Here is an 11,531-nt window from a genome sequence, read left to right as displayed (position 1 = left end):
GATGTGGCTCAGTGGTTGAGTGCCCCTGAGTTCAATCCCTGGTACCAAGGGAAAAAAGAAAAGGGCTGGGGATGTAGCTCAGTGGTAGAAAGCCCCTGAGATCAATCCCCAGTACCCACCCCCGACACACAAACAAAAGAAAAGATCCAACAGCATTCCCACAAGGTGAGATCAGGCACCTGCTCTCTGGTTTGGCAGTCCCGCCGTTCCCTTTACCCCTGCCCTACTCCCCTTGTTTGGATCTCTGTTCAGCCCTTTGTAGGCACCCAAGTTTGCCCAGCTGGGAGTTAGAAAACTCTTATCAAAGGCCAGACAATAAATGTTTTACGTGGCCTCTCTGGCGACTAGTCTGAAGTTGTAGAGTAAAAGGAGCCAGTGCATACAAAAGTGGGTTTGGCGATGCCAATAAAACTTTATTTACAAAAATAGATGGTAGCCAGATGTAGCCTGCAGCCATAGTTTGCCGACCTCCACCCTAAACCATCATTTGTCCATAAGGCCTTGCATTCTGTGAGAACGAGAGGTCCGTGGATGACTCCCCAGGGGACAGCAGGGCCTTGGGGAACCTGGTGGGGTGGTTTTCAGAAGTCTCTTTCACTGGCACCCTGACTTCCCTGGAAGGGACTGAGGCAGGCAGCACTAGGGAGAACAGATGCCGGCCAAGATCATGGTACCATTTCAGGCAACACTGACTCTTAGGTTCACTCACAACCACACAGCTGTCTCAGGCATTAGAGCCACTGGGCACTTGTTTAAAAAGTCCTGGATGCCCAATCCCAGACCTTCTGAAAGGTTCAGGGTGTAGGCAGCTGGCTGGCAGGGACACAGGCAGGCTATGGGCCTGCGTGGACAGGGGTTTTGATGTCAGTACTCGAAGGAGACCAGGATGAGCAGTTCTGAGCTCCACATCCTGATACAAGCAGGCTGTGAGGGGCATGTGGAAAGCCTATTTAAATGGCCCCCTCCTGGGCCCTTGAAGATGGGAGACAATCCCAGGAGAGAACAGAGGTCTCCCCAGGCACTTTTCACCCCGAGTCCCTGGTGGGGTGTGAGTAGGGTCCAGAGGTAAGACCTGGAATAGGGGTCAGGGGGTGACCCAGGGCATCTGACCTTTTGAGAGATCACTTTTTTCTCCCCTGGGCACACATGATGGTGCCCAATCTAAAAGCCGAGTTCCGCTGTGTGGGACAGAGGAGGAAGAGAAAGAGGGAGGGTCTAGTGCCAGCCTCACTTCCAGGGCTGTTGCCTGTGTTCTCCTGATAGGCCCTGGCCCTGTGGTGGCCCTGGAGGTCTGGGGGAAAGAAGGAAGAGGCTGGAGGATGCAGCCATACCTATCTTGGGAGGCCAGGGAGGAGGGTGACATGGAAGCAGCAAGTTTGAGGGGCACCATGTGGAGGGTGCCAAATCCCCACATACTCACATGAAGTCCTACGTTTTAAGCATGAATTAGGTGTGCAAAGGGGGACAAACAAGGGGGAGACCATGATAGGGCCCTCCTGAGTCTTGGGAACAAAAGCTGGTTCCAGGGTAGAGGGACATGTATCCGGCTCCCTCAATCACTGCTACACTCTCTGTGAACCCGAAGGTAAGTTCACAGAAAGGAGAGAGTTCCAGAATGTTCTAAGAGTGCAGCCTGAGGTCCCAGGTGCCACAGGGATAGGGACGGGGCAAAATCCTAGGAGTGGTCTAGGCCTGGGTCCCTGACCCTATTAGTCCTGTCTTGAGGCCTGTGCCTGTGTCACAGCAGCAGGCATACCCGGCGTTGTTTCCGCCGCTGTGCTTTCTTCAGAGCACTGAGGGCCACCTTGGCGGCTTCTCGAAAGACGTCTTCCACGTTCTCCCGGAACTTGGCAGAACACTCCAGGTAGCGCGCAGCTCGGATCTGCTCGCAAGCACTCAGGCCCTGAGTGGGGGAGGAGGCATTATTAGATGAGGAGCCTGGGGCCTCCTGATACCTTGTTAGAGATTCACAGGCTGGAGGCTGGCTCTGGGGACTCTTCAGAGGTAGAGGCCTTGGCTGGGACTCCTGTCCCTTCTCCATCCTAGGACCAGTCCTCACCAGTGTGTGTGGATGGACTTTAGGGCTCTCTGGTATCCCCACACTGACTACCACCCCTGGTAGAAGCCCTGTGTTAGCCTCCACCCCAGCCTCTCTCCAGCTCCAGGGAGAGTGGGCTGAACGCTAAGAACTGGGGCTGGGGCGGTGTTTCCCAGCCCGTGAGGAAAGGTGGGTGGCTCCAAGACAGAGACTACCTCCTCCTAGACACCTGTCTCCCTTCTCTTCTCTGACAGCACAATTTAAGCCACTGAGTTTTTTGAGTTAAAAACAAATTATTTTAAAAATAAATTAGTCATTATTAAGCTTATTCCTTTTATTAAAGTTTCTTTATTAAATTATTTTTGTGTTCCTTTTATTCTAACTATTTTCACATGCCTCATCCCTAAAACTGCAAGGCTTGGGTTTGCTGTGACTCTCAGAGGCTCCAGAGGACACCCAATTTCAAATGAGGACTGCACTCCTGGACGCCCTGGGTATAGGGCAGGATGGAGTTGATAGAGCAGACTCTTGGTCCTCAGTGACTGGGGCTGGATTTTGACTCCACTTTCAGGTTGCTGAACCTGAAACCATGGGCAAGTTGTTGAACCTCCCTGGGTCTCAGTTTCTCCCCTGTGAACTGAGGGAGGTTATTAGGACCCGTCTTAGAAACGTAAGAATCAAATGAGGGAAGTAATGTCAAGTGCTCAGATCCATAAGCTATCAGCTTTAAAATTATTCTTAGAATCCTGCTTGCTTCAGCTCCCAGAAAGGCCACTGAGGCACCCCAGTTACAGAGCTCAAAAGTCTGGAGGTCTTTCTGCCATGGTTATGTGCCATGGTGGGGGTGTTTTCAGAAGTCTCTTTTGCTGGCACCCTGACCTCCTTGGAAAGGGCTGAGGCAGGCAGCACTGGAGAGACCTTGGCCTATGGTTGTGGGTGGGGTTGAGGTCCTGGCCCACCTGTGTGTAGGTGATGGGCTCCAGCTGGGCCGCCCGGAGCTTCCGCAGCTGCTCCTTATCTTTTCTCAGGTCTGTCTTGCAGCCGATGAGCACCATGGGGGTCCCTCGGCAGAAATGTGTGACCTCAGGGAACCACTGTGGAAGGAGGAGGCAGAGTATCAGGACTGGGGCTGTCCTGATTCCATGGCCCCTACCCTCAAAGGCAGGCTGGGGGCCTCACCTTGATGAGGACATTGTCATAGCTGGTGGGGTTCATGACATCATAGCAGATGAGCACAAGGTGGGTGTTCTGGTAGGAGAGGGGCCGCAGCCGGTCATAGTCTTCCTGCCCTGAAACCAGAGGGTGGCATCAGATAGGCACATATCTCTGTCTGCTGGAGCCCCCTTGTCTAGGCTTCCATGAGTGGAGTGGGGGTGCCCTCTGGGCCTCAGTTTTCTATAGAATGGGGCAGTAGATTACATGAAAACAAGCCCATGCACTGCTCAGAGTCAAGTGATGGCAGGTTAAGTGTTGGAAAAACTGCTAGTAACTCTGCAGACCTTGAGTGCACTTCCCCCGCCTGATGATCGGGGTAAAAGCTCGAACTCTGGGGCCCCCACCCCTGAGATTCAGACCCATGGGGGCCCAGGAGGGTCCTCAAGGCCCAGAGCCTGTGTGGGCTTCAGCCTCTAGTCTCCTTGGTTCTGCCATGATTGGCTGGATTCCTCCTGCCCATGCTCACAGATGCCAGGAGGTGGGGGATTGCTGGAATAAGCAGCAAGCAGCCCTTCTTGGCCCTGCAGCCTCCATCATCTCAGCTGTACATCAGGCCCACCTGGGAACTGGGAACAGGGAACAATCCTGGAGCCCACACTCCCTGACCACAGTGGGATCAGAACCCAGAAGCTGGGCTTCCACGTGGCTGGATTCTTAGGCTTTTATTTAAAAGTTTGGGGGGTAACTTTTTATGTTGACAGTTTCAACTTACAGAAAAATCGCAACAAAGAGTGTAAAGCACTCCCTACTCAGATTCACAGTGTTTATGTTTTACCCCACTTGCTTTTTATATATATAAACACCTTTTGTCTCAGAACCAGTGAGAGCTAATTGCAGATATTCTAGTCTTTACAGCTGAGAAATGATTTCCTAAGAACAGGGGCTTCTCTTACCTGCCACACTGCAATGTCAAACCCAGGAAGCCACGCAGACCCTGGACTCTGATCCAATCCCCAGGCCATGTTAGAGTTTGCCCATTTACCAATAATGTCGTTTATTTTTTTCCTAGTCCAGGATCTAGCCAGGATTGGACATCTTCCTTAGTCCCAATGCCTTGGTATTCTTCTAAAACTTCCACTGTGAGAAGTTCAAGCCTCATAAGCAACCCCCACAGCTACCTCTGCAGAAAGGCTCTGTGATGTCCTTCCACTGAACAAGGACATGGAGGCCCAGGAATCACCCCACCCTGCAGGTAGGAGTGCCCTAATGACACTAGTCTGCCCTCCGCTCCTTCCTGCCGAATTCCTCTCAGGACAAGTGGCCTCTGCGTGGAGCACAGCCAGGCCATGTCTCCACAGTTACTCTCTCCTGGCTCCCCCTCCATCCATGGACCTTGAAGGCCCTCAGCCAGCTCCACTGCACCACAGTGCTGAAGTTCACGGGCACTAGAGACAGACCAGACAGGAGTTCAAATCCCAGTTGCCTCCCACTTTCTATGTGACCTTGACTTTGGACACCCATGGGAGCCTGTTTCCCCACCTGGAAGAGATGTCTTAATAAAACCTGTTTCATGGGACTGACCCCAGCCAACGCACCCAGTGCATGGGGGTCATGAGAGTATGGACAAAAAGCCACAGCTATGACAATGATTAGGCCAGGATTGTCCCCGGGGTCCTTCAACCAAAGTTCCCCTAACCCTGGGAAAGGGGTGAAGGCTCAGACCCATCACCCCTCCCCACCTGGAGGCTGGAGATTACCTGTGAGACATACCTCCAGCATGCTGCTCCACATGTGTCCCCAAACTGTTCCCTCTCCTAACCTCTGTCCATGTCTTTCTGGGCCTGTGCTGTCCTGTAGGGCAGTCAGTGGCCTGCTCCATCTGACTATTTAGATTCAAATTAGCATTTAAGAATTCAGTTCCTCAGTTGCACTAGCTACATTCCAAGTAACTGACTGCCACATGGGGACAGTGGCTACAGCAATGGGTAGCACAGGTATAGAGCACCCCTACCACTGTAGAAAGTCCTTTGGACGGCTGGTTCTGAGACCCACCCCGCCCTGCCCCGCTTTTCCCCACCACTATCTCTTCCCTGGTCTCCTGTAGCCCTTGATGAATCCATTCTCCAACTCGCTGTTGGAGTGATCTTGAAGCACCAATTAGATCCTACTCACCTCTCCACAGCAGAAACACCTCCAATGGCTCCCTACTGTCCTTTGTACAAAATCTAAACATCTCCCAATGGTCCACCGACTTGGTCTCCCTCTACACCTGCTTGCCCACTGCAGTTCACTCCAGGCTACCAGCTCCATTTCTCAAGCCCACCAAGCCCTTGTGCCTCAGAGCCTTTGTGCTCACTGTCCCCAATGCCTGGAATGTTCTTTCCTTATTGCTTTCTCCCCCCCCCCCTGCTTTTCTTCACTGCATGTTTTTGGCACACATTCAGACTATATTATTTCCTTTTTTAGGTTTCCTGCCTACTTTCTACTTCTACTTTCATAAAATACCTTATATGTCCCCTAGCTTCTAGAGTGCTTCTGTCTATAAGTAATAAAGAAATCCTTACACTACAACTTCATATGATAGGAAAACGATGAATACAGTCAGCCCTCCACAATGTCAGGTCCCGTATCCACAGAAACAACCTCAGTTAGAAACTAGGAAAAAAAAAAAATTGCATCTGTATTGAATGTGTACAGATTTTTTTCTTGTCATTATTCCCTAAACAATAACAGCTATTTACAAGGCACTGACATTGTATGAGGTATTATAAGTAATTTAGAGATGATTTAAAGTCATGGGGGTTGGCCATAGGTTATATGCAAATACTTCCCTGTTTTATACCAGAGACTTGAGCATCAGTGAATTTAGGAATCTGTGGGTGGTCACAGATCCAGAAGGAGGACTATCTTCCCATTTCTTAGAAGATACAGAAGGGTTGTGCCCAAACTCCCTGAATCTGTGACTGAGCCAAGAGTCAATCCTAGTTTGTGAAATTCCAAGTGGAATATTCTTTCTGCTGATACAAATGAATGCTTTCTGGTTTTGTATTATGCAAAATCAGGCTCTGGAGCTGGGTATGGTGGTGCATGCCATTTAACTATGGAGGCTAAGGCAGGAGGAATGCAGGTTCCAGGCCAGCCTAGAAAATTTAGCGAGACCTTACCTCAAAATAAAAATTAAAAAGGGTTGGGGGTGTAGCTCAATGGTAGAGACCTTCTGGGTCTAATCCCCAGTACAAAACAAAAACATTCTGGGCTTCTAGGATGTTAACAGTGGGTTCCAGAAATTCTGCATCAGGGAACCAGCCATTATAATATGGGGCCCAGGACACTCTGGCCATCTCCCCTCCATTCTCTCCTCCCCTTTTCTCCAGGGCAGACTCACCCTGGGCTTGAACACCACCTGCTCTGACTGGACTTCCTTCAGCCTGCTTTTCAAGGTTGTCTCTTACCAGGCTCCTGATGGCTTCTGTGGGCANGGTGGTTAATAACTACAGTAGTCATCATGAACACTTACCCCATCCAAAGCCCTTTCCCTGAATGAACTCAGCCTTTCTCACAACCCTACAAGGTAGACGCTACCGTTGTCCCATTTTACAAATAGAGAAACTGAAGCACAAAGAGTGAAGTGACTTGCCAAAGTCACCCAGCTAATGGGAAGTTTTATAAATGACAGAGGACTATACAGGTGCCTTTCTCTCAACCCACCCCAGAAGGTACGGAACATGTGTCAACCCACACACTCCAGCCCTGACCAGGTGAGGAAACGTGGCTGCAGACACAGTCACCTCAAGAAAGAGGGACTCTGGGAGGAGACAAGCAGCCAGCCCAGACCCTAGCACCTCCTCCGGAGTGTCTTCCTGGCCTAAATTCACCAGTTTAGCTCTCCCTAGGATTTACTCTGAGCCCCTCAGAAGGCCTAGGGCTGTAGACGAGGCACTTCTATGTGCTGCTGACCCCTGCTTCCCTGGGAGGGGTGGACTGTATGTCCAGGCTGCACTGAAATGCACATTCCAGGACTTCGGCACCCTCCTTTCCTGGGCCTCATTTCCTTATCTGAGAAAGGGGGTGATACTGCCCTGAGTTGGGAAGTAAAAGGCCTGCAGGCCATGCAAGGCCAGGCAGAGGTGAGGGACTGCTGTGATGGTTCCTACGGAAACAGAAACTTCCAAGGGAAGTTACGAGCCTGGGTGGAGTTCCAGCCCAGGAATCTTTAGACCCATAGCATTAGGGGACTTCCCAGACATGAGGTGATACCACTGCCCTTCCCCATTTTGCCCACAATGATGCCAAGGCTTACAGGGGCCAAGTCACTTGCCCAACCATGTAGAGCTGCCACCTAGCCTCCATGATGGGCTTGGAGGTTAAAAACATCCCAGTGTCCTGTGCAAAAGGATGTATTTATTTCTCATGAGGAAAGGTCTCTGGGCCCAAGCTCCCTTGAAGCCTCCCATTCTTCCTACAGTCAGTGTGGGGCAGGGTGGAAGTGAGGTTTTCACCCAACCTGGGGGTATTTCCTGCATGGGATGGAGCTCTGCCTCTGCAACCCTCTTTCTGGGGCAGGAGTCCCTAATGCCCAAAGCTGGGTTGAGGAGAGAAAGAGTGTCACTGTGCTACAGTGGTTGTCCCCAATTCTGCTGGAGGACATGCACAGAGCAGGTGGTTCCCAGCTCTGTCCAGGGCGTTGGACAGGGGAGGGGTGTAGGCGGCCTGAGAAGGGGAAGCTGCAAGAGGAGGAACCCACTCCTACTAGCTGTGCTGGGGCCCTCCCACCTGCATTTCCTCCCTAGGGAGAGGAGTAGCTGGGGCAGCCCAGATCCTCAGCCAGAACCATGTTCTGACTGGTCCCCAGCTTTGGCTGGCTCCAGGGCTCCACAGCACTCTCACCTCTGATTCCTTGTCTTAGCAGCTCTTTTGCCCCCCTCTTTTCCTACTGTTCCCATCTCAGGCTCCCCACCCACTCTGTGCCCCTTTCACCCTGGATCCCATCCCCAGGCCTAAGAGTGCAGTCTCTAGTTGGTGCCACAGCCCCCTCCTCGCCTTGCCATCCTGCCCAGGAACCTTCAGGCCTCACCACAGCTTCCTGCCTCTGAGGATGTCAGGGTGGGGCCAGGCTACTAGAGCAATGGGTGCTCTGGGCCCCACCCTCTCTCCACCTCTGAGCAGAGGGTGCTCTGTCAGACCGCTGGGTGTCTGTAACTGCTTCCGCAGGATGGAGACAGGCAGCCAGACTGGCCTTGCACGCGGGCACTGTGGGCAAGGTCCTGGCACCGCCCACAGCTGTCACTTGGTCGGGTGTGTTGAGAAATTCAGCCACCCTGGGGCCACTCAATTCCCATAGCTCTGGTCACCACTGATGGGGAAGATGCCCCTCTCCCTCACCAGGGCTAACCCATCATTCTGGAACTTTCTACAACATTTACTAGACTCATCTCTACTTCATCCATTCCCCTCCCCTCCTTAGCCTCCTCCTTCCTCTCGATGATCACCTGGCCAGCCTTTTCTGCCCAGTTCTCCCAGTATCCATCCTCCCTCCCCACAGTAGAGCTGAATGGCCGCCAACATTCAGATGTATTATTCATTCATTCCACGGTCATTTCCTGAGTTGCCTCTACGACAAGCACTTGATACATAGGAGGAATGACCCGGGCTCATCCCCGCACTGCTTACCAACCAGGGAGTTTCCTCCCACCAGCAGGGCTTCCCCGGTCACAGTGGCTACTCTTGAGGGAGCAGCTAGATTCCTTCCCCACTGAGAATTCCTCCTTGATCTACTGTGCTGACTATGAGGACACCTCCCTGATACCCCACCCCCTCAAAACATACACACACACACACACACACACACATATTCATGGAGGGCACAAACCCCAGCACTGCTTTTCTGCAGCTTGGATGAGTCTTGCCAGGAAGATGGCTGTCCCCCGTACAGCCAGGCCTGGGGGCCAGCATAGAGCTCTTGGGCCCTGGATCCTAAAGCACAGGCTTGGGCTGGGTCCTGGGCCTTGAATGGCAGGAGGATTTAATTAAATCCCAGTGACAACATGTATCTTCCTCAGAGCCAGCTGCTGTGTGAAGTGCCACACATCATATTATTCTGATTTAATTCTCATAACCATTTTAGCCCTGATGGCAGATGAGAAAACTTGATGTTCCCAATGATACCCAGCCAGTAGAGCCTGGTTTAACTCCAAAACAGGTGGCAGGGAGCTGTGGCCAGGACCATCACTGCACAGCACTCACAAGCTTCTAATGACAGTTAACAGACACTCCCTCCATCCCTCCGGAAGGGCCTCTTATTACAAACTCTTCCACCAAGTAGCAACTTTCTGGAACCTTCACATGACAATCTACTCCGAGGTGTTCTTTGAGCATCTTTCTCTGGGTGAAGCCAGAAACCAGAAGTGATCTCTGTTTCTGGTCTGATGGGGGAGGTTGCCCTGAACAGAAAACTCTGGTATCTAACAGAAGAGGCCTGGCAGAGGGAGGGGGAGAGAGCAAACTCCCCTCTCCTCTCCCAGAGCCTCAAGTTGAAAGCAAGCTCTCTCCCCCTCCCCCCAGCACTCCACTCATAAAGCCCTGCCCATCCCTGGCTCCTGAACAAGAAATGTGAAAATAAAAGTGTCCCAGACATATTTGTACTGCCCTCTGGACCCTGCCTTGGGAGTTCCTTTGGCTTTCCCAGCTCACCTAGGCCTGGAGGCACGGCTCTTCTCTGCAGGCAGCCCTGCAGGGCCCTCATCCAAAAGCAGGGATCTTCAGAGGCTACTGTAAGGGTGGGTCACTCCTACAAGCAAAGCCTGCTCATGGCAGGAATAGAGGAGAGGTCTGGGACAGGGACAGCCCTTGTCCAAGGGGAATATCTAGATTAAGGCTTCATCTAGGAGGGTCAGAGACTTCACCTCACACGCACAAAGCTTGGTAGGCAGGGGAAGGGACACTTGGTGACACAGTTCCACCCAAGTCAATGATGACTGAGTCACAGGACTGGGTGAGGTTCCACCTGGGAATCCCAACCTTTGCTCTCCAACGTTGAGGTCACCCAGAAGCCAGCAGGGTCTTCCCACTATGTTTCTCCCATCCCCCCAATTCAATTCTCATGCCTTTGGCCAGAAAACCATAAACCCCCCTGTGAGGAGCTGCAGGTGTTAGAGCCTTATTTGGGGCCTGTTTCCTAGAGGTCTCCTCTTTCTTCCTCAGTTCATTTTCTTAAGCTGTCTGGTTTTTCCTCCAAACAAACCAGGAAAGCACAAAGTCAACTGTAGCTACAGATTTCCAGAACCAGGGACTGCAGTCCATGGAATCCCAGAAGCAAGGGACACAGACACAGAACTGCCAGCCACAGCATGCCAGTACCCAGCTTGGATGGGGAGCTGAGTATCCTAGAATCACAGGATTCAGAAAGGCAGCTCAGAGACTCCCCGGGGGCTCAAATCCGCAGCCCACAGAATCTTCAGAGACCACAGCAAGTAACGCATGAAATCCTGGAACCACGGAAGGCAGAAGCGCTGCCCACGTTTTCTAGAACCACAGGAGAGAAACAAGCCAGGCAGGGGGGAGGGGGGCTCTCAGCACAGACATGGGAGGGTGGCCCAGGAGTTCACCTTATCCTATCTCCTCCATTTACAGATGGGACGGTTCGGTTGGTGGTTTCGGAGCTAGCAGACCTGTGCTGCCTCCTGGTCTGATGGAGCAGCAAGGCTGCCAGACCGGGATGCCCCAGCGGGGAAACCCCTGGAGAGCAAACTGTGCTCATTGGGGCACTTACCGGCCGTGTCGTAGAGGTTCAGGGTCACCTCCTTGTTGCCCACTGTCACGGTGGCCGTGTACTTCTCAAACACTGATGGGGCGTACTGCTGTAGGAGGAAGAGCAGGGGTGGTCTTTAAGGGGTGCGGCGGGGGCCCAGGGTCCGGCTGAACCCCCACTGCCTACCAATTTCACCCCATCCAGCTCAGTGCTCCGCAGCCCCCTGGGCTCTGGAATTCCCATGGGATGCCCCGGAGTGGCAGCCGCCTCTAAAGGCTCAGGACCTCGGGACCTCCGAGTCGAGGCTTAGGCGCGGTCTGAGGATGTCCCTCACCCCCAGTGGTCCCAAGCCCCTCCCACCCACCAGCGGGCCTCACCTCGGGAAAGGAGCCCTGGCTGTACACCATGAGCAGCGACGTCTTACCGCAGCCGCCGTCACCCACGATTACGATCTTCAGCTCCTTCTTGCCCAGGCGCGGAGCCGCGGTCGGGGCTGGGGCCCCGGGGGTGTCCATAGCCCGGAGCCAGCTGCACTGGAGGCTGCGCGCCCGGCAAAGCCAGGCTAAGCAGTCGCTGCGGGGGCGGGGCTAA

At 52.9% G+C, this 11,531-nt stretch overlaps 1 protein-coding gene across 1 annotated transcript; it reads right to left on the bottom strand.

The window, feature by feature from the left end:
* Positions 1-388: 388 nt before the first annotated feature.
* On the bottom strand, positions 389-11,531 carry Rhof (ras homolog family member F, filopodia associated). The gene is made up of 5 exons (XM_015502466.2): positions 11,318-11,531; positions 10,962-11,049; positions 3,218-3,327; positions 2,998-3,132; positions 389-1,903 (listed from the first exon to the last, which is right to left on the bottom strand). The coding sequence occupies exons 1-5, from the start codon at positions 11,453-11,455 to the stop codon at positions 1,739-1,741; spliced, it is 636 nt and encodes a 211-aa protein (XP_015357952.1). The 5' UTR covers positions 11,456-11,531; the 3' UTR covers positions 389-1,738.

The sequence above is a fragment of the Marmota marmota genome, unplaced genomic scaffold, assembly GCF_001458135.2.
Source record: "Marmota marmota marmota unplaced genomic scaffold, marMar, whole genome shotgun sequence".
Lineage (NCBI taxonomy): Eukaryota > Metazoa > Chordata > Mammalia > Rodentia > Sciuridae > Marmota > Marmota marmota.
This window is presented reverse-complemented; position numbering and strand designations above follow the sequence as displayed.

Bases quoted from the DNA above. Each gene is read 5' to 3' on its own strand.
- Rhof (XM_015502466.2), bottom strand. From the start codon at position 11,455: ATGGACACCCCCGGGGCCCCAGCCCCGACCGCGGCTCCGCGCCTGGGC. The intron at 11,050-11,317 runs GTGAGGCCCGCT...TTCCTCCTACAG, and splicing joins GCCAGGGCTCCTTTCCCGAG to CAGTACGCCCCATCAGTGTT. The intron at 3,133-3,217 runs GTGAGGCCCCCA...CTCCTTCCACAG, and splicing joins ATGACAATGTCCTCATCAAG to TGGTTCCCTGAGGTCACACA.